This window comes from Dromiciops gliroides, chromosome 1, assembly GCF_019393635.1.
Source record: "Dromiciops gliroides isolate mDroGli1 chromosome 1, mDroGli1.pri, whole genome shotgun sequence".
NCBI lineage: Eukaryota > Metazoa > Chordata > Mammalia > Microbiotheria > Microbiotheriidae > Dromiciops > Dromiciops gliroides.
The window spans coordinates 699954477-699975883 of NC_057861.1; the positions used below are offsets into that span (position 1 = coordinate 699954477).

At 40.6% G+C, this 21407-nt stretch overlaps 1 protein-coding gene across 1 annotated transcript in view; it reads right to left on the reverse strand.

Annotated features, from left to right (window-relative positions):
- Positions 1–2307: 2307 nt before the first annotated feature.
- Positions 2308–21407, reverse strand: part of LOC122753737 (pre-mRNA-splicing factor ISY1 homolog) — a 30209-nt gene continuing 11109 nt past the window's right edge. The window contains 13 exon segments of the mRNA XM_044001386.1: positions 2308–2925; positions 2927–2974; positions 6193–6279; positions 7388–7492; positions 7495–7499; positions 12675–12797; positions 14326–14443; positions 17209–17321; positions 18415–18424; positions 18614–18655; positions 19686–19751; positions 20341–20392; positions 21063–21085. Of these exon segments, the coding sequence (XP_043857321.1) occupies positions 2791–2925; positions 2927–2974; positions 6193–6279; positions 7388–7492; positions 7495–7499; positions 12675–12797; positions 14326–14443; positions 17209–17321; positions 18415–18424; positions 18614–18655; positions 19686–19751; positions 20341–20392; positions 21063–21085 (927 nt within the window). The 3' untranslated portion in view covers positions 2308–2790.

The window sequence follows — 21407 nt, forward strand, 5'->3', positions numbered from 1 at the left end:
AAAACCATAAGAGCTCAAATACTTGTTAAAGAGGATGGACTTGATTGAACAAAGAAAACGTTACACATTGCTGGGTCTCAGAATCACTGTGTGCACCAGGCCGGGAGATGTTGAATAGACTGAATAAAGGAAAAGTAGGAATTTGAAATGGATTCAAAGATGCCCAAGCCTCAGAATTTTATCCTGTGATTTAAAGCAAGTGAGGCTAGCAGTCAGAGCACCCATGTCTAGTGGGAAAAAGCCCCCCTCCCCCCCCAACAAGGAGGGAACATTGTCTCTGGGGACATGTTCACCATCTAGAGACAAATAGCTATGGAAATAGGCAATAATTTATTTAGCAAAGGGTCAAACGTACTCTGTTCCCATAGGAAGGTTAGATACCTACTGGCAGTCAGGGTTTCCTGGGGGGCAAACACCCTACTCATTACAGTGACCTTATAAGGCCCGATGTGGATAGGGTGGGGGCTTATGAGGTGGATGAAAGGCTAAGCTCCTTATGTAACTCCACAAAAGAACACAAATACACAATTCCCCCTGTTCTCAATTCTGATTGCTTGTGACACATCTTAACAACCCAGATGGTCATCACTTTAAATCACATAATCCCCAATTTACTTAATGTTCTGGCTGGTCTAACTAACAAGATACTTTGTTCTCTTTTCCACATTTGAAATAAACCTCAACATGGGGAGGGAATGAAATCCAAGAGTTGATGTCCACGCTGACTAAATTAAAGGGCACATCATACCTTTCTGTTAATAATAAACAAGCCCAACGTGGAAATTATTTGCATGAATTCACATGTACAATTGATGGGGGAGGGGCAGGGGGTGGTAAAGAATTTAGAAACTCAAAAAATTTTAAATGATTGTTAGAATTCTTTTATGCATGCACGTAATTGGGAAAAACTTAATATTTAAATATATAAACACATATTTAAATATATAAAAAATAAACAAGCTACTGGTCTGGGAATGTATTCCATAAGGGGGTTCCTGGGGCAGGATCTATTATGTCAAAACAAAACATTTCATTATGTTTAATTTTTTTAAATATTTTTATTATGTTTGAATTTTAAAGAATGTTTCCATATTTAAGAGAATTGGGATTTACAATCAGATTGATGAGAACTAATATACCCTGGTTTTTATTTTAAATAAAACTGGTAAGCATTTATAAAATGCTTGCCCGTGTAAGTCCGGGGAAGACCAAAGTGAACCAGCTCCTGTAATCAGGGATCTACACATTAAGTAGATACAATATTGGAAATGAAGACAAGGTAGCTTGAGGAGGAAGGACACCTGCAGCTGGGGGGCGGGTGGGCATCAGAAAATGCTTTATGTTGAAGGTTACAACTGAGTAGAATTTTGAAAGAAATGAGAGATTTTTTTTTTTTGGTGAAGCAATTGGGGTTAAGTGACTTGCCCAGGATCACACAGCTAGTAAGTGTTAAGTGTCTGAGGCCGGATATGAACTCAGGGCCTCCTGACTCCAGGGCCGGTGCTTTATCCACTGCGCCACCCAGCTGCCCCAGAAACGAGAGATTCTAAGAGGCAGATGTGAGGAGAAAGGCATGGATGGGGGGAAGCAGGTGCAAAGGTAAAGAAATTAAGAGATAGTCCATCATGTGTGAAGAACAGCAAGACCCACAGAGGGCATGGGTGGGAGTAATAAGCAGGAAGACCAGAAAGGTAGGAATGGGCCAGATTGAGAAGAGTTTTAAATGCCACACAATTTATCCTGGAGCTAATAAGAAACCATTGGAGTTTACTGAATAGGAGTGACATGCATGGTTAGAGCTACACTTCAGGGAAAAAAATCTCAAGCTGCATGGAGAATGGAGGGCAGTGGGACTAGCTGGATATGTGGGATGATTGAAAGAAGAGTTGAGGATGACCCTGAGGTTTCATAGCTGGGTGACTGGAAGGATGGTGACTCCCTCAACAGTAATGGGAAACTAAGAGGAGGGGTCAGTTCTGAGGAAAAGATAACCAGTTCTGATTTGGAGTGACAAGGCTGAGATGCCTACGTGACAACCAGTCTGAGATGTCCAACAGGCAGGGGGTGAGACAGGACTTGGGATCTGGAGGGGGATTACACAGATAATGAGAGTCAGCAACAGAGATCGTTTAGCCCATGGGCGCTTGGGAAGTTCACCAAGCAAGAATGTAGAGAGAAAAGAAAAAGGTCCAGCAGAAGAGACTGAGAAAGAGTAAATAAATATGTGAATCAAGAAATACCAATGTCAAGATACAAAGCTTCAATAAAATCAGACCAATGAAGACACAGCAAATTTTCTTTCCTACAAAAGTATTTAATAAAATATCTTCACAGTGATCAGATATTACAAACTTCAAAAGCAAAATCATTTATACAGTAATAAAAATATCTATACAAAATAAATTGCTGAAATGTTCAAGGCACGTGAACAACCCAACCAGGAAACATTCAGGGACAGCATACCCAAACAGTTGCAGACCATCTTTTGGGTTTTGTTGGGGTTTTTTTTGGTGAGGCAATTGGGGTTAAGTGACTTGCCCAGAGTCACACAGCTAGTGTCAAGTGTCTGAGGCCAGATTTGAACTCAGGTACTCTTGCTCCAGGGCTGGTGCTCTAGCCACTGTGCCACCTAGCTGCCCCTACAGACCACCTTTTGGATGAAAAAAAAAAAACATTTTTATGACTCAAGGATGGAACTACATGAAAAATACGAATACAGCAAATCCCCAAAGCTAACAGGAAAGTTACTGGCAAGGACCATCTTTAACCAGCTGTGATGGCTCATAGCTGTTAGTGAACAAAAACTGGGTGGATGATGAGTGTATTTTGAACCTCCGAGGAACTCAGTCCAGGCGATGCTGGGCTCCTAAATCCAAGAAGCCTCTTCGCCTCCTCGCTCTGGGCCAGGAGTGTTTCACTGGCATACCTTCTGCAGGAGTTCCATCTTCTTTATTCGTACAAGAGCCTCCTCGATCTACACATACAAATAAGAAGAGTCTCACTCTTTGTCCAATGGGCACCTCAAGGCCTCTTCTGCATAAGAGTTTAGTGCTAAAAGCTATGTCTACACAAAACCAAACATCCAAGTGGAAACTGGGAAATTACATCAATGGTCAAAATGGCCCCCTACTTCACCTTTCTGCCTCAATTTTCTCATCTGTAAAATGAGGGACTGGACGATCTCTAAGTTCCCTTCTAGCTCTGAAATCTTTTGATCTTTTTTTTTTTTGGTGAGGCAATTGGGGTTAAGTGACTTGCCCAGGGTCACACAGCTAGTGTCAAGTGTCTGAGGTTGAATTTGAACTCAGGTCCTCCTGAATCCAAGGCCCGTGCTATATCCACTGCACCACCTAGCTGCCCCCTAATTTTTTTAAATATAAATGAAAGTATTTTATTATTTCCAGTTACATATAAAGATAGTTTTCACATTTGTTTTCATAGGATTTTTAGTTCCAAATTTTTCTCCAACCCCTCCCTCCTCCCCAAAACGGAAAGCAGTCTGATATAGGTTATATATGTACAATCACATTAAACCATAATTCTGCATTAGTCTCTTGTGAAAGAAGAATCAGAGCACAACTCTTCGATCTATTATCTCTACTTAATAACAATAAGAGCTAACCTTTGTGTAGCATTTTAAGGTTTGCCAAAGTACTTTACAAATACCATCTCACTTGCTCCTCACAACCCCTGGAGGTAGGTGCTCATATTATTACCATTTTAGAGGAATGTGAGGCAGACAGGTTGATTTGCCCAGTATTACACACTAGTACATAACTGAAGCCACATTAGAACTGTCTTCCTGATGACATACAAGTCCAGCTATTTACCCGCTGTCCCACCTAGCTGTCTCAGAAATATGCGAATTATTAAATGCCAATTTTCATTCATAAGTTTAATGTCCTGTAGAATCCAATTTTCTGGGCCAGCCCATAATGCCCCCAAATGCCTAGAAATGACTGTGATGCACTTCCTTAGTTTGAATAGGAATTAAAATCTCAACCAACTGCCTCCATGGAACCCCGAGGATTAGGACTGGTTCCTTCCCTCAGCCAGTACTTGCCTCCGAGGTAGATATTCTCCTCCAGATGTTCTCAGGCCAGCTCTGCCTGAGTCCTTGAAGCCTCATCAATCCTTACTCAGAAATAAAGGCTTCCTCTTTCAGCCCTCTCCTTTCCCATGGGAAAAGCACCCCCTTTTACTGCCCAATTCTACCTGAAATGGTTCCTTCTCCATCACTCCAGCTATCTAGACGCCCTGCCTTGGGATGGGCTCATTTAGGGGTGTTGGCACAGGTAGGGGTCAGGAGGTTAAAAAGGACCCGAAACCACTCTTTGCTCTCCCTCATCCCCTCTGTCCAAGTGGTCGCCAAATCTTGTGATCCTACCTTTGCTACTCTCCTGCTCCTTCCTCTCCCTTTCTCTTCACTCACACAGTCCCCAAAGTATTTTAAGCCTTAAAATGGTCTGGTCTATACTCTCTTTAATTCATCTCCAAGGGGCAACCACAATAACCTTCCAGAGGCAGGTGACTTCTCTGCAGCCCTTCACTGATGCAGCATAAAGTCCCGACTTTATAAGAGTATCCTTCCACTCCTGCATTTAGTCAGTCCCCTGTACTCTCCATGTGATCTAGCCCCAACCCCATGAGGAGCATGAAAGGAGGGGCTAGCTTCTTCTTTGGCTTTGTAGTCCAGAGCCAGCACAAAGAAAGCCCTTAATAAAGGTTTGCTTAATTGAGTGAACTAGAATAAATCAGATTCTGTTCATTTGAACAAGGGAAAATATTTCTCTCCGAGTAATTTCCTAGTTACTTCTTAGTATTTCACAAGATAAAATGCTATCCTGACAAGAAACAAGCGCCCCCTATTATAGGAAGAAAATGAAAACCAGGCGAGCCAAATGAAAAAGGCAAGTCTGGATCCTCTGTGCAGAAATGCACCCCGAGAAAGGCTCACACCACAGGCTGCACGGAAACTTGGGCACTCACATTTCAACCCAGGCAAAGCACTTAGGATTCCCTAAGCAATCACTGCTGAGCATCTGAACACATTCTACACCAGAACCAAGGCAAACTGTCTTCTCTTTACAGCGAGCTTGGCAAAAGGACGGTGAAAAGAAGAAGGTTCTTCCTTGTTCTGATGGCAGCTGGGAAGACCCGAGTTCAAATGAACTTCAGACACTAGCTAAGCCGTTGTGACCCTGGGCAAGTCACTTCAACACTATTTACCTCCATTTTTCATCTGTAAATTGGGAATAACAGCAACACCTACCTCCTAGGTTGCTGTGAGGAAACAAATGAGAAAATAACTGTAAAATGTCCAGCACAAAGTAAGCACCATATAAATGTTAGCAGCAGCTGCTGTCACTACTACTGTTTGATGATTGCTTTCTGTAAAATCTGTATTTCGGGATATGTTTCTTTTTAAATAGGCCTCATTCAGTGGAGAGATGAATGATGTTGCTGACAGGTGACTCATTTGCAGGTTATCCCTGCTGAGAGCACCATGGAGTGAAAAGGGCACTGAATTCTGAGTCAGAGGCCCTTGTTCTTGGTCTTGCTCTGTCACTAGCCATGAAAACGGAGGCAAATCCCCTCCTCTGTGCTTCCTCATGTGTAAGATGAGGACAACAGTTATAATGAACACTACCTCCAGAATGATCATTTCTCACACTTCTATGGCATGGTACTTCTCTCATACCCACCCTATGAGGAAGACAGCTGACATATCATGATTTTACAGATGAGAAAACTGAGGTTGGAGGGGGGCAGCAACTTGCCCTTGGTCACCAATCGAGGAAGTGTCAGAGCCAGGACCTGCACCAAAAATCTCCCAACTCCCGGTCCAAAGGTCCTTCCACTACGCAGCAGAACCACTCACTTGTGGGCACCAAAGCAAGAAGGAAACCTGCTCTGGCTAAGCAGTGACTTAGCCACCCCCTCCTCTGAAGAGGGCCGGTGGGAGGAAAGCATAAACAGACGCCATCATCATCCTTAGAAAGTAGCTGATGATAAAGGGGCAGAAATCAGGGTCCTTGGAGCATATGGAAGAAAGGAAAACAGAGACTGAACTGTGTGCATTCGGGTGATAAACTTGGCTCCAGGGATTGGTGACAACGTTTTTAAAGAAAAATCCTCCCTCTGAGGCCCGTTATAAGCCTGCCACAAACATACATACAGGTCTGTTCTTACCTCTTGCTGGGAGGGCACTGGGACGTGAGCAATAAACTTCTGCTGCCCTTCTTCTCCTTCTTTCTCCTTGGCACTCTCCTCATCAGACTAGAAAAAAGAAATGCGCTTCACAAACCACCCAAAAGAACCTGTTTTCAAATCTGTTAGCTCCAGATAGCACACAGCACTGATGAACCACAATTCTCGTCTCACCATACAAATGCTGTGCCAAGAACTCAAGAAGCCCAAGTTTTGCTCGCTGTTGGGAACTATATTTCTTGATTCAATCCATCCTCTAGCAGGAGGACTGAATGTCAGTTTGCCCAGGCCTTTTGAGGCCTCCCACCTTCCTTGTATCAAGGCAGCCAATGGCAACAGAAGAGGCTTCCCTCCATAAAAGAGGCTTGAGCCAGAGCAGAGGTTGGTTGGGCTTGTTGTGTTCTCTGGCTGTTAATCTCTAGGTCTGCCGCTTCCTACCCTGGTTTAGGACTCTTTGCCTTCTGTTTCTACCGTGTGCCACCTATCCTGTGTAACATAAGTATGATATTCCTCAAAGACTTTATATGATCTCATTCTCCTTGTTTGGAAGAAATCTCAGTTTCCAATCTATGAGAGAGATGGACTGAATGACTTCCAAGGTTCTTTCCAGTTTAACATCTGGACTCATATCAACATCTTTGGTGATGAGCTGAGCTTGATATATATATATATATATATATATATTTTGCAGGGCAATGAGGGTTGACTTGCCCAGGGTCACACAGCTAGTAAGTGACAAGTGTCAGAGGCCAGATTTGAACTCAGGTCCTCCTGAATCCAGGGCCTGTGCCTTATCCACTGCTCCACCCAGCTGCACCCCCCCACACACACACCCCTTTTTTTTGCTGAGCTTGATTTAATAAAAAGGCTTCACGTCATACAGGGCCCAAATGTTCTCATGCAAAGAAAAAAAATGCAGCTTTTCTAAAATGATAGTGACCTCAAGAGGGCAGCTAGGTGGCGCAGTGGATAAAGCACAAGCCCTGGATTCAGGAGGGGACCTGAGTTCAAATCTGGTCTCAGACACTTGCCACTTACTAGCTGTGTGACCCTGGGCAAGTCACTTAACCCTCACTGCCTGGCCAAAAAAAAAAAAAAGATAGGGACCTCAAAGGGACCAAACAGAAGAAACTGAAGGAACTGAAGATGATCAGCTCATCCCCCAGCCATGAGATACCTCATCGTCGTTCACAGCATAGATGTTTATTTCTTCCTCCTCCTCTTCTTTGTCTCCTCGGGCAAGTCGGGCCTCCCTCTCAGCCTTCCACTTTTCTACTGCTCTGCTATGACTGATTTAACACAAGAAGAACAAGTGTTATTCACTCCCCTTTCTGGTTTAAGTTTATTCAAAATCAAAAGGAATGGCATTGTCTAGTGTGTAAGGAGGGAGAGAGAAGTGAATAAATGTTAGCTGCTGCTGCTACTACTGTTTCATGATTGCTTTCTTTAAAATCCATATTTCAGGATTTTTCCTTACCTAGGCCAATGACAACTTTTGTTCTGACCTACAAAAACATTGCAAAGCAATTTAATTCTACCTAGCTCAATGATGCAGTAACTATCAAATTGCTTGTGGGAAAACAGCCTTGAACAAGTGTATAAGGGAGCCCCAATCACTAAGTGAACTGGCACTTTTTTTCATCACCATTACTTATCTATGAAGTATGTATTACCACAGATCTTGAATGTCTGCCGAATGAATACAGAGGCTCCCAGTTTCTGTGACGTTTCAAATGTTTATGTTTCTAAGATAAAAATTTTAAAGATATGCTTAAGTTTACCTTTTTTTCTTGATTCACCCTTTATGTGAACAATTTGAACATATAAACAGATCTGGAAGCGAAGTGACTGATCACCTTTTTGTACTCTCAAAAAAATATCAGGTCCAGAATAAAAAAAAGTGCAGTCAGCACAGAGCTCAATTTCCTTTTGCTCATTTCATTCTAGGATCTGATTTTTTTTAACTACAAAGGGAGGTCATCTGATAGTCCAAGTTTCTTCACTTTATGTTTTTATAAATAGACAAAATGAAGCCTAGAGATATTTAGTGACTTGTTCAAGGTTTGATCTAGGATGCAAGCCCAGATCCCTTTGATTCCAAATCCAAGGCTGCCAAGTGAATTTGGTAAAACTGCCTCATGTACTGGATGGGGTAAATTCTGATGGGGACAGAAAAGGAGAATTAGGTACTAGTGGGTCACCCCAAATATCAGGGAGCAGAAAGAATGGCCTGGGTGCCAGAAGTGGAGAGGCATCTGAAACAAACCATGCAAGTAACAACATGGTAAAGACAAAGAGCTTTGAAGGATCTAAGCACTCTGAGGCAATGACCAAGTCTAACTCCAGCAACCAGTGATGAGCCATGCTCCCCACCTCCTGATACAGAGGTGATGGGGCCAGACACAGGTGAGCAAAGCATCTAACTTCTCTCTGAATGTCATTTTTGTCATTTAGATAATGAGCATGATACCTGTGGGACCCAGCTCATAGGACCTGTATTATAAAGTCAGATCAAATGAGCCAATATTTGGGAAACTCTTAGCAGAGTGCATGGCATATAGTAGGTACTTAATAAGTGCTTCTTCCAAAAGAAGTCATAGGGTTTGAATGCAGATTGAAACATACTTTTTCATCGTTTTTATTCTTCTGGTTTTTGCTCTGCATTTTCTTTTGCAACAAGGCTAATATGTAAATGTTCTGCAGATATAAAATGGCCTGCCTTCTGAAGGAGGGGGGAGAGAATATGTAACTCAATTTTTTTTTAAATGAACGTTAAAAATTTTTTTACATGTAATAGAGAAAATAAATGCTTATTCCCTTCCCCTGAAATGATTCATAAATTTTAAGATACTACATAAATATCAGTTATTAATATTACAATCAGTTATTATTAGAATTATAATCCTATCTTAATGAATCAGGTAAATCCTCTAACTCCTGGGTGGAGAAATATTTTTTGAAACAAAAGGCATCAGAAAACTGAGATGCTATTTGTAAAGGGCTCAGCACCATGCCTGACACATTAGGCACATAATAGATACTTGTTCCCCTTCTCTTCCCTTCCTTGATTTTAAACAAATACCTCTGGACCTCAATTTCCTTAATCTGTGCTTCTATGAGGATCAAATGGGAATATGAGCTAATGTATGTCAAAGAACTTTAAGAAGTACAGAGCGCTTGACAATGTAGGACACGATTTAGCCTACTATGGGTTTCCTTATCGGTAAAATGGGGATTAGCTAGCTAATTTACAGGCTTATTCTAAAGATCATAAGATTTTTTAAAAACCCTACTATCTTAGGAGGCATTAACAGAAGTACCATGTTATTGTAGGGTCTATTAAACCGTGACTGGCAAGACTGAGCTTTCTTATAATGAATGTGCATCAGGCTATGTAGGTTTTTTGGAACTTTAGAGCTAGATATTCCTTCCTTCTGGGAATGCAAATGAACTTATATTATTTGTTTAAGAATTGAGAAATGCGGGGCAGCTAGGTGGCACAGTGGATAGGGCACTGGCCCTGGATTCAGGAGTACCTGAGTTCAATCCAGCCTCAGACACTTGACACTTATAACTGTGTGACCCTGGGCAAGTCACTTAACCCTCATTGCCCCACCCAAAAAAAAAAAAAAACAGGAAGAAAAAAAAAGAATGAGAAATGCATACATGCCTTTATACAAAGCTATATTGATCAATGAGGGGGGCGGCTAGGTGGTGCAGTGGATAAAGCACCGGCCCTGGATTCAGGAGTATCTGAGTTCAAATCCAGTCTCAGACACTTGACACTTACTAGCTGTGTGACCCTGGGCAAGTCACTTAACCACCACTGCCCCACAACAAAACAAAACAAAACAAAACAAAATATTGATCAATGAGCACTGAAGTCTTCCTAGTCTTGTTAAGATCTCTGTCCCATTAGAAAGTTCTCTCTCCACCCTTGACAGAATATGAGTTAATACTCAGAAGTAAAATTTCAAAGGAAAAAGTTGAAAGAATCTCTCTGAGGGCCTTTGACACTCACTTGAGAGAATAAGCTATCATTATATGATTCCTGGCACTGGCCAAGCAACATAGAAGCTAAGAAGATGCACACCTAAAATAATAATAACTGTTCACTATGCTACACACCCATTTAGTTTGCATCATTTCTCACTTTCTTTTACCTTTATCCCTAAAACAAGTCAGGAAGGTATCTGACTCCCTACTCAATTATAACTTCATGGATAAGTATCCTACCTGTTTTCAATCTCCTCAATCTGATTTGGGAGCCTCAGATCCTTCCATGCCCCTTGTTAGCCAACATCAAGTAGATGGGAAACATATCCAATCCCCATCCATCGTCTCCTCAACACAATTACAGTAGATCTCAATTTCATAAGCTCTCTCCAAGGGGAGGTAACAGGTGATATCTGGCCTCCCCATCAATCACATTTTGGATCTCCTGAAACTGAAGGAGCATCCCAACCTATTTCAGAGATGGAACTTTTGCTGTACAAAAAGGGAAAACTGGGAAACCATTTTGTAAGTGCTGCCACATGTCCTGTTTCTATCACCTACCCCAATCTCCAGCCAGCTATAGAGAATCTCCTCTAATAAATCATGTTTGGATCTTGTGTGTGGGTATTCTTCCTTTTCTGTAAATATCAGGGCTACTAAGTGACCACCTAATCAGTTATTTGGAAAGGCCTTTACCCCTAACAGAGGAACTAAAATAAGTAAGGACAATTGACTAAATCCTTGAATTTACACAAAACCTTAACAAACCACGGTAGTGAATGGCCCTAATTCAAGTGTCCAGAAAGGGAGGGACAGCTAGTCTATGCTTTTGCTCAGACAACAGGTAGGTGGGTCACTATAGTAGGCTGTCTGGGACAAATTCAGGAGCCTCAATTGCCAAAGAAACTGAAAACCACTTCATACAAGGGGGAGTCAAAAGAAAAGCCCCAGATTTAGGATGAAGAAGACTAGATGGGCACAGGACAGGTGTCTTCACATACATGACTTGAAGTAATCCAGAGAAGGGATTAGATGTATTTATATTAGTCCCATGAAGTCAAGATTAAGTTACAGGGGCAGATTTCATCTCAACATAAAAAAGTACAGGCATGCAGTGTGTTCCCCATCACAGGAGATTTTCAGACACAGTCTGGTTAATGACGATGATGAAAACAACAACTAATATTTATGTAACATGGAGCATGCACTGGCTACTATGCGAGGCATTTTACAAATTTTATCTCAGCTGATTTTCACACCAACCCTTTTTTTTTGTTTTTGTTTTGTTTTTTTTAAGTGAGGCAATTGGGGTTAAGTGACTTCCCCAGGGTCACATAGCTAGTGAGTGTTAAGTGTCTGAGGCTGGATTTGAACTCAGGTCCTCCTGACTCCAGGGCTGGTGCTCTATCCACTGCGCCACCTAGCTGCCCCACACCAAGCCTTTTGAGGTAGGTGCTATCAGTATCCTCATTTTAGAGATGAGGAACCTGAGGCAAATGAAGGTGAAATAAATTGCCCAGGGTCAATTGTATGAACAGCTGGTAAGGGACTAAAGTCCTATTTATTATTTTTTTTTTCGGAGCAAGGAGGGTTAAGTGACTTGCCCAGGGTCACACAGCTAGTAAGTGTCAAGTGTCTAAGGCCAAATTTGAACTCAGGTGCTCCTGAATCCAGGGCCTGTGCCACCTAGCTGTCCTTTAAGTCCTATTTAAACTCAAGGCTTCCTATCTCCACTTATAGCTGCCATGGAAAGGGTCGGTCAAGATAACCACAGAAGGCATCTGCTATGATTTCATATGTATGCAAAATGTTTTTCAAGTGTCACATAAATAGAAATAATTATTAATATTTTGACTTCAAAAACAAGAAATTTATCCTAAGGTACAAGTAATATTTTATGATATGTTTCAGTTTGGAACGCAAATCAAACTCAGAAGCTATTCAGCTGGGGAATGGCTGAACAAGCTGTGGTGTATGAGTGGGATGGAATACTACTGTGTTATAAGAAATGATGAGGGAGATGGCTTCAGAAAAACTTGGGAAGACCTATATAAACTAATGCAAAGTAAAGCGATCATTGTCCACAGTAATAGCAATATTGCAGGGATGATCAACTGTGAAAGACTTAGCTGCTCTGATCAAGACAATTAAAAAGGACCCAAGATGAAAACTGCTATCCACCTGCAGAAAAAACTGATTAGCTCTGAATGCAGAATCAAACATTCTTTTCATTTACTTTATTTTTCTTGCTTTGGGGGGGGGGGGGCAACAAGGCTAATATGGAAATGTATTTTGTATGACTTCATGTGCATAACTGATCTCATACTGCTTATTTTCTCAATGGGTAAGGGGAGAGCTGGAGGGAGAAAATTTGGAACTCAAAAATTGTTTTAAATTAATGTTAAAATAAAGTACTTTTTTTTTAAAGAAAAGAAAGATGCCATTCAAATGGCCATCTAGCTATTTACCTTTCTTTTCATGCTCCTGCTCTAAAGGTTCCAAAATGCCATCATCTTCATCTCGGTAACCGTAGTATTCAGCATCAATAGCTTTCATGAGCTCAGCTCGAGTCTTTCTTGGAGGCGGAAGGGCTAAAAGAACCAATAGCCAAGAAGTCACCTTGTTATGCACAAAGAAAACCTTTAACTGGTAAGAAATACCAACCCTTCGTTCACACTGAATTTTTAGAATGGAATGGAATGTAAACTGGGTTCTTCCAGCGCCCGACTCTCTAACTGATCCTTAGGTAATTTCAGATAGATGTAGAAAGACAGTCCCCAACACAGGTCAAGGCCCACAGCAGGTACTTAATCAATGCTATACTGATTTTGAACTTCTCTTCAGTCAAAGCAGACACTGTAGTGGAAATTTCATACTGTGACAAATCCTTTAACTAATTTGGGATGAATTTTCCTCATCTGATACAAGAGGGCTTGGACCAGATAATATTCAAGGTCATTTCCAGTATGATCCACACTGCAGGAGAGAACTCAAGTATTTACCAACAAACTAAGATTCATCGCCATGCCCTTCCTTGGAGGCGCATGGTTTCTACAACAGCTTAATAGGAAGCCAGCACTCAGGCCTTCATCTCACACCCCCAGCATGGCAGGGAAGGAAAGCTGGCTTCTCAAAAGCTATGCCAGTAAAGCCCTTGCTCAGATCGTTTTACCAAAGCTGGAAAGGCAAATCCAGAGCTGATGATGGACCAGCTAGCAAGCTAGATCATCAAAGAGAAGCTTAACTTGGAAAGTCTCAACACTAGGTCAAGCGAAAGAGGAATGAATTTTTTTAGTTACAACTTTTGAAGGCCAACTGTTCAATGATTATGTTTCAGTAAGTAGGGCACTAGATCCATAAAATATCTGAGGCCCTGCTGGTCAATAAGCATTTAATCATCGACTACGATATGCCAGGCCTAAGGACTAAGCACTGGGGATACAATACAAGGAGCTGCTCTTGAGGAGCTCCCACCTAATGGAATATGAATTACACGAGGTTTAATTATCTCCCCACTGTTACACACACGCTCGCTTTCTCCTCTTCTCCCTCTCTCCAATAACCTATAGAAAAAAATTCAAAGCTATAAAAGGGAATTTAGGAAACGAGTAACCACAAAGTGACTTATAAGGTCCTGGCTCCATTATTTTTGTGGTTTGGTTTTTTTTTTTGGTGGGGCAACGAGGGTTAAGTGACATGTCCAGGGTCACACAGCTAGTATCCATTATTTTTCAGATGGAGACACTGTTGTCCAGAAAGAGAAAGAATGATGTTCTCCAAGTCACAGGGGAACGAGCCAGGCCTTCAGGCTTCTAAGTGCTAAGCCAGACTCCCAAGTTGGCCTCCCAAGCTCTTCCCATTACAGCAGGCTGCTTTCTCAATTCAATTCACAACTTAAAAACAATGATGTATCAAGATACGCCTATCCTTTTTTCCTTAATTTTTGCTTTTAAAGTCACATAACTCTACAAACTGCAGCACAAAGTACAGAAGCTAGATACACAATGCTGAGAAGGTAAAAGAAAACCAGACCCTATTTTAAGTCCTCTATTGGAACCAAAGAACTCCAAACATTGAGTTATCAATAAAATTGTATAAAGTACGTATGCAGTTACTTACGTTCTTTTTCAAAAAGCTCTCTGACACCAGGTAGATCTTTAGCTGCTCCAAAATATTTATAACCTCGATTTCCTGGAACCTCTTTCCCTTCATGGTCTAGCATTTTAGGGCCAACTTTCTTATATTAAAAAAGAAAAGAAAAAGTCTCATTTTTAAAAGTTCTTCTCCAAGAAGGCCCTTTTGCCCTAATTTTTATGAAGTACTCAAATGTATCATAACAGATAAACTTCTATACTGCCATGGCCAGACCATTCAGCAAAACTAATACATCTCCGTCTTTGTATCTTAAGCAGCCCACACAGGGTCAGTCATATAAAAAGTGATTAATGCAGGTTCATGAAACTTACAGTACCAGACTCCTAAAAAAACGAACAAACAAAAAAAAACAGCTGTATGCTAAGACAAAGATATTATTTATAGGGCCATAGCAAATTCTTTTCCACTTACTCTCCTTAAAATAATGGATAGTTACTTTTTCAAAACACCACATTTGTTCAAGAAAATGCCAAGACTTTGAAATGGCAAATTACTGTGTAAATCTCTTAGCCTTACAAATATCATGGAATAAAAACACTTTTAACTGCTGGCTTCTATGGGAGATAACGTGATAATTTCGTCCTTCAAAAGATGGAGGAACGAAAATGGGAGAATTCTATTCTCAACCTGATTTTTACCAACAAGAAGCTACTGGCTTGGGAGGAGGAGTGACTATTCCATTCTAGAGTTTGTGACAGAGGAAAGAAAATGTGGGCAGTGTGATGTGTATCTTAGATTTAGGGAAAGCAGATTTCAAAGAGTTCAAAAGAAAGATAGGCAAAATGCTTTGGTGAAGTTAGCACCAAGGGATGGCAGATGCTCAAGAATGAAATTCTGAAACTATTCATAAAGGGTATCAATTCTAATCAAAAGGAAAAATGGGATTTATCTGAAGAGCTCAATGTGGATACAAAGAGAACTAAACAGCCAACTTATGTTTAAAAAAGAAATATCCAGAGGATAAAAGCAAGGGCAAGGAACATAAGATGAATATAAGAACATGATATGGTCCTATAAAAATGGTGTCAGGTATTCTAAGGCTAAGAATGGGCCAAGGCTGGGAGGGAAGCTAATGATAGAAAAAAAGGGGAGGGAGGGTTGGATTTGGGGGTTTTTATCTATATGGGAGGAAAAAAGAGTCAAAGAAAGGATAGGACATTTGCTGGGAGTGATTGAGATGATGATGACTGATAACAAAGAAAAGGGAAAGGTACTTAATTTTCATTTTGTTTCTAAAATGTTCTCTTTCTTTACAATAGAAATAATAGAACCAAAAACAAACAAACAAAACCTAACAGGGAGCCACTGCCCAAAAATCAGTCAGGAGATAGTAGTAAGAGAATGCCCAACTGCCGTTAATGAATTCAGGTAATCTAGCCCAAATGGAAGATGTCTTCTGGTCCTCAAAGTTGAGTCAGTCAGTGATAACTGAAAGATCATGGAAAACACTAAGGTTGGAGATTGTTTTAAAATGAAAAGAGAGGGGCAGTTAAGTGGTGCAGTGGATAGAGCACCGGCCCTGGATTCAGGAGGACCTGAGTTCAAATCCTGCCTCAGACACTTGACACTTACTAGCTGTGTGACCCTAGGCGAGTCTCTTAACCCCAATTGCCTCACCCCCCCAAAAAAAATAATAATAATAAAATGAAAAAAGAACAGAATCGGCAAAGGATAGGACAGTAAATTTGACTTTGATTCCTGGGAAAATTCTGGAATGGATCATTGAAAAGATAGCTGGTAAATATCTACCTACAAAGGGTGACTGTGATTACAAAGAACCAATGAAGTTTTATCAAGAAGAGATCAGGTCAAAAAAAAAAAAAAAACAGAAGAGATCAGGTGAGACTAACCTCATTTCCTTTTTTGACAGGATTCTACTAAACCGAAGATGAGGGGAATGCCACATACTATAGTTTACCTAGATTTCCAGTAGACTTTTCAATAACATCTTAGGGAGAAGAAGGAGAGATATGGAATAGACAAAAGGCAAAAGATTTATTAGAAATGAAACAGAAACCTGAGACTGGATTAGAAAAGCATACAATCAGAGGGATTCAGAGCTCCCTGGATGGCCCAATTCAAAGAGTGATTGTTAATGGTTCAATGTCAACATGGCAGGATGTCTACAGTGCAATACCCCTAGAGAGCCGTGATGGCCTTATTGCCTGTTTTTAACATTTCTATCAATGACTAGACAAAGGCACAGATGGTGTCTTCACCAAATTTGCAGATGATCCAATCTGTGAAGAATAGCCAATACTGAATGGCCAGTTAGCTCCAAAATCTTGAGACGCTATAAAAGGGGGGTGAACCTAGTAAGCTAGCATTAAAAAACGAAAAATATAAAGATACTTGGGTACAAAAAAAAATCAGAGAGGGGAGGCCTGATAGACAGGAGGTATCCTGCAAAAGATCTTGGGGGTCTTTAATGGACCCTGCCAAGCTCAATGAATCAGCAGTTTGTACTGGCTGAGATACCTTTTGGCTGCCTTAGGAGAGGGATGGCTTCCAGAAACAATGGAGGGGACAGCTCCACTGTACTCTGCTTTTGTCAGGTCCTCTGACAACTCCTGTTGCCTTTTTGGGACAGGGAATAGGGAGAGGGCCCAGACCCTTGAAGTACTGAGCTTGGTAAGCATCCTGATGAAATATGGAAACCTGTCACTTTTCTTGGGTTGTGTGAATTCAGTGCATTTCAAACGCTGAATGGGGACTTTAAAAAATATTACATTCAAAGGTCAGTATATGTAACAATTTAAAAAGTTATTCTTTTCATCCTTTTTGTGAATTTCCTTTATCCAAGATATGCTTTTTCAACAAATTCTATTAAAGTTTCATTTCACTTACTCCATAATCAGGACCTCCCAGTTCCTTTATCCGAACCTCCCAGTGTCCTTTCTCTCTTAGGAGTTTATTTATTTCATCATTCAAGTCTCGAATTCTGAATTCACCTAAACCAGCTAAAAATAAAAACATTTAAGAATTTTAGTTCTATTATAAATAAGAAAAAAAAGTTTCCCCCATTTAGGTCTTACTAAGACGGAAAGAACACCTCTTATCTCAAAAATCTATAATCTCAAGAACTTTTCCCTAATGTTGCTTCCCCTTTAACTCTATCAACTACCAGAGTAAATCACTACAGTAAACACTGGGGGAACTGCCCAAAGGAAGGGAAGTGTATAAAACAAAGCTTCTTAAATTGTGGGTCGAGCTCCCATATGGGGACAAGTAACTGAATGTGGGGGTTGCTAGTAAGTGTCAAGTGTCTGAGGCTGGATTTGAACTCAGGTCTTCCTGAATCCAAGGTTGGTGCTTCATCCACTGCACCACCCAGCTGCCCCCTTTCTGTTCTTTTCTAACATTTGGGTACAGTGACAGGGGCAACACACTGAGTTGGCCAATTTTGGCATGACCGATCTGATTTCAAGCAGTAGGTCCATGATTGCTCCACCACCCCTTACTTTGCTAGCCCTGGTTATTAGGATATTCTGTGAGCTAGAGTTGCAGAAAACATTTAGCAATCAATGAAAAGGCAACATTCATTCTTCCATGAGCAAAAATCAGTTCTGCTAACAAAGGTCATCTGGGAGAAAACTTGTACATCAATCTGAACAGGTTAATAAAACCAACTACCTTCTCTAACACTCAGGAAACATGTGAAAACAAAACATATTATTTCATTAACTCCAAAAGAACAGGTCAAACAGGAAACACCTGAACCTGCAAGATGAGGAATAGTCTGGTAACCAAGTGATTCGATTTTTCAAAACAACCAGTAAGCTGAGATAAGACACAAAGGTATTCAGTTGGCAAGTTAGGCAACCTTGGGATCCGATCCTCCTATAACACAAACTGGATTTGATTCAAATTTATTTTGCTTCTCTTTGTGTCCCCAGCATTTAGCCCCATGCTCCGCACATAGAAGATGGTTACTATTTCTCCTCCCCAAACCAGGGAAGATGCATATTCCCCAGACAAATTTCTCCCACTGCTTTTTGCCATAGCCTCTACTCTGGGTCTGCACACCCATTTGTTTAAACCCAATGCATCAACCTGCAGCCCACTGTGAGGAAACAGTGAATAAAACACATGAACTTATAATTATAGTCCACACCATATCCCCGACTAAAACTGCAAGGTCTCTGGAGGTAGAAGCTGTTATGTTTTTCACCTTTACATTTCCCATGCCTAATACAGGCCCTTTGCTAGCTGCTAACTAAAAGTGTGGAATTAAGAATAAAATCTAGCTTACCATTATGAATTTGTGCCAATTTTTTGAGATCTCCCCAATAATATGCAACAAACAAAATATTTTTGTATAGATTTGAACTTTTCAGAAAAAACTATCTGTAGATTTAAAATACTGATATTTAAGACGCCAAAAATAATTTAAATAATGACAAGCAGGTCTATAATACTGCTAGGAAAGATAACTTTATAGGTAGTAATATAGGACTTAAAACGTTATGCTAACTGATCTTTAAGTTTTCATAAAGGAGTGAGAAAATTAATTAAATCACTTTCTCTCAAATTGTACCAATTTTCATGTCACTTTTTACTATGGTTAAATTGTGATTTTTTTTTTTAAAGCACCACCTAGAAAGGAAAAATCAAGAGTAATGAAATATAAATAATACTTTCAGGATTTCATTGGTATAGAGGTACACCCTTCCAGTGAGGGTACACATCATACTACTACTTCTCAGTACTCAGTGGCTTAGCCCAGTAGACAATTTTTAGGAGTTGCTATGACCTAAATAAATAGACAAATAAACAAACAAAATAATAAATAAATTATCCAGTTGGTAAGTCAGCCTTCTACTGATGAGTCTTCTTTCAATGGACAACCAACAGTTTGCCACTGGGCCATTGTGTAGTCCTTCCAGTTTAATAGGACCAGGCAAAATGTGTGCTCCAAGAGACACAACCTTTTAGAACTCAAGGTCACCTCAACACCGTAAGACAACGTTGGAATAAGATGTTAGTGGAGGAAAGAGGAACAATATTCCAGCATTAACTCATAGGTGACAGTGCTGTAAGCAGTGAAAAGAATAGCACATAAGACCACAGAGCTGAATAAAAACAAAGTTTCCCATCAACCTTTCTGGGTCTTGGGTTCCGCATCTGTAAAATGAGAGGGAATGCTAAAGCGCTTTCCTCTTCCAACAGTAGGCCAATCTTACAATGGGTGGCAACATCCACATGCCACTGAAATGGTATCATTGAGATACTAAACTGGAGTCGCATATCCATAACCTCCACATTCTTTTCTGATAGAACCACTAGTGCCTGAGTTATGTGACAAACACTCATACCACACATACCTGTCGTCGCCATTTCTCAGCTTTGGGTAGCTCATTACATTCAGAGGCAAGAAAAGGTCTCCGTTCCTGAATGGGAAGAAAATACAGATGTTGATGCTGCATTTATTCCAAAGCTCAAATGATCTTAATAAGTGGCTACAATTGTGGGGAGCCTCCACATTTGGCAATCCCAAACCTACAAATGAGTTTTAATTCAAGTAATAGGTCCTTGTCCTCAGTCTGGCTTACTGAGTTTACTTCAGATGCATCTGCTTTGGGTACTTCGGTTTATGTTTCTAAGCTTCTTCTCTGTCTTTAACAAGATTTCCCACCAGCTATAACTGGAGAAAGGAGGGATGTCTGGGGGTTTCTTTTAAAGTATATTTTAGGGGGCAGCTAGGTGGCGCAGTGGAAAAAGGACCGGACCTGGATTCAGGAGGACCTGAGTTCAAATCCAGCCTCAGACACTTGACACTTACTAGCTGTGTGACCCTGGGCAAGTCACTTAGCCCTCACTGCCCTCACACAGAAAAAGTCTATTTTGGTTGAAGCCCTCATAGCCACCTACTGTCACCACCAGAGAGAGGAATTCTGGGGCAGTGGATGTCAAACACGACCCAAAAGAGACTACTTGTAAAGCATTCGAATTTAAGAAATAAAAATAATGTAAACCAACCTTAACTTTCCCCTCTTCAAGTTGAGCTTGGCGAAATCTCGCCAAGGCCGTCCTAAAATTGGAAAAAGAAATCCCATGAGTTTACTTTCAAAGATTTCCCATTATGTTGACCAACTGTGAGTCAAGTGGATAACCCTAATTTAGCATCAGAGTCTAAACTACTCTTGCGCACAATGACTGAAAAATATACAGTGAGTAAGAAGTAAGGCATGCCACATCATCAGGATTTCCACGATGCTTATTCTGGGGCTTGGACAACCATCACTCCAGATACTAGTATCTTTATTTCAAGGGTCACAAATGTACACAACTAAGAGTTAGTTAAGGAACAGGGAAGCTTTATGGCATTTTGCTTGTTTTTACCTCTCTCTTTCTGATAATAAGAAGAGCCTTGAATAACTGGATCTTGAAAGCTACCCCAAAATTCTCTCTCTCTATAAATGCTTTCCCCTGAAAGTGTAATGCACTGCTACTCATGATAAGTTCTATCGGCTGTGTACTGAACAGTAAATAGAAATGGAGATGAAAAGGACACAGGACACACTGGTAAATTTGGAGGCAGGTTGGAGATTTTCCTAAAGCCTGCTTCTACGGCTGGTTTAACTAGTATACAAAGGGTGTACAAAGGCAATCATTCTCGAAGTTCTCATAATCTAAAGTGACAATTACAATACAAACAAGTTCCAGAAGGATATTTCAATTTGGAAAAAGTTGATACTCACATGGCCTTTTCTGCATTTCGAGCCTATGGAGAGAAGAAAGATTGTCCATGTTTATTTAACATATTGCTTAGCTGAGTGCAGTTTTGCATAAACACAAATAAAAACAGAAAATAGGGCTCATTAAACTTGTGAATCAAGACAAGACCAAAAATTCAGGAGTGATCTCCATCTAGTATCCTGACTGATTAATAGTAACAGAAAGGATTCTTAAATAATGAGATTCAGAATTATTACAAAATAGGGGCAGCTAGGTGGAGCAGTGGATAGAACACCGGCCCTGGAGTCAGGAGGACCTGAGTTCAAATCCAGCCTCAGACACTTAACACTTACTGGCTGTGTGACCCT